The sequence below is a fragment of the Loa loa genome (genome assembly GCF_000183805.2).
Source record: "Loa loa unplaced genomic scaffold supercont3.206, whole genome shotgun sequence".
NCBI classification, from domain to species: Eukaryota; Metazoa; Nematoda; class Chromadorea; order Rhabditida; family Onchocercidae; genus Loa; species Loa loa.
Window position 1 is genome coordinate 87,241 of NW_018108386.1, and position 1,550 is coordinate 88,790.

The 1,550-nt window shown below is 28.3% G+C and overlaps 1 protein-coding gene across 1 annotated transcript in view; it reads right to left on the reverse strand.

Annotated features, from left to right (window-relative positions):
• Nucleotides 1-202: 202 nt before the first annotated feature.
• LOAG_18148 (hypothetical protein) overlaps nucleotides 203-1,550 on the reverse strand; it is a gene marked incomplete at both ends in the record, with an annotated part of 2,638 nt that continues 1,290 nt past the window's right edge. Inside the window, 4 exons of the mRNA XM_020450814.1 lie at nucleotides 203-355; nucleotides 615-830; nucleotides 1,100-1,228; nucleotides 1,369-1,461. Coding sequence (XP_020305465.1) covers nucleotides 203-355; nucleotides 615-830; nucleotides 1,100-1,228; nucleotides 1,369-1,461 — 591 coding nt within the window. The remainder of the gene's footprint in view (nucleotides 356-614; nucleotides 831-1,099; nucleotides 1,229-1,368; nucleotides 1,462-1,550) is intronic.

Here is a 1,550-nt window from a genome sequence, read left to right on the forward strand (position 1 = left end):
ATAAATTATGAAAGGAATATGTTCCAAATGATAAAATGTTAGATGAAAAACTTGCAAATTCCATGTTATATGTATTGCAAATTGCAATTCATGCAAAAATTTAGATAAAAAGAAAAAGTGCATAAATGAAAGATATATGTCTTTGTCGATTAATGAATACACAATTATTTGTATTTATAGAATGAAATAACATGTAGTAAAACTAACCCAATTGTATCCGATGTGCTGCAAGACGACTATCTTCGGATAACGGATGTAGATCACTATAACGAGCAGCAACCTGATCAAGAAAATCAAGTGCTGTCGACGTTGAAACATCCCAATTTAACTTATTTAACACCAGTAATTCGCCTTGCTAAAGTAAATTTTACATTTACAACTCAACCATTTCAATTTACATATACGAACTTTGATTTTTTGAGAGATATTTTTCCTTTTTGAAATTATCCACATTTTACCGTTAAAAAAAAAAAAAAAAAAGAAATGAAAAATACGAATAATAATTCAGATTTTTTCTCAAACAAAAATTAAACTTTAAGGCTAAAAAAAAAACGAAAAAAAAAAAGAAAAGTGCAGAAAGAAAAAGCGATCAAATGAAAATTTTTTATAATTACCAAAATTTGATCCATTCGTACCGCACCATCCGTATAGTAAGCAATCCTTTCAGCATTTAACGGTTGCGGTGCTTTCACCTTACTTGATACAAATAAACATGCACCGGCTAATGCTTGCAAATTGTTACGATGAAAGGATTGAACACTAAGAAAACGATCCACTAATGATACTGCTAGTAAGAAAACATCGGGCTCACAATATTCCTCTTTACATACCTAAAATAGATATAGATATAGATGGAAGAAGTAGAAGAAGGAGTTAAAAGTCGATTTGTTGATGAAAATTATCCATATAATGAATACAATTGGCATCTTTCTTTTTTCTACTACCATCTGCCATTCCTACAGGCAAAATATTTAGTTTGTTTTAAATTCAAAATGGAAAATTTTTGCAACTAATAAATATATTTCTTAAACTAGAAATTCAAATTTCAGAAAAAAAAAAAGAAAAGAAAGGAGAATACAAATCTATGAAAAAAATTTACATCATATATCCATTCAACAACTTGTTGCCGATGATGTGCTGTTACATCCATTTGAACACTTAGAAAACAATTTCCATGCATTGGTTTCATACTTTGTGCTTTGAACATACTTTCTAAGCAACGATCATCCTGCAAATTAATTATCAATAATTAGTCATTCTGTGATTTTATCAGGAATCAATTGTTTCATATACTATTTCATTTTTTTTTTTAAATCAAAAAATTTTGTAAAATTTCAACAATACTATTGAATAATCTTTGAACCATACGCAATGAACAGTTTTATCTGCTAGAGGAAGAACACTTGGCCATTGTGCAACATTCAAACGATCCGTTGTTGATCTTTTCCTGCTCACTGGTATCTATAATAAAATTGAATTGAAAAGAGAAAATATAATTTATAAATTGTTTAATTTTTTTAAAATAAACTTCATGTAAACGAGCGTTTCCG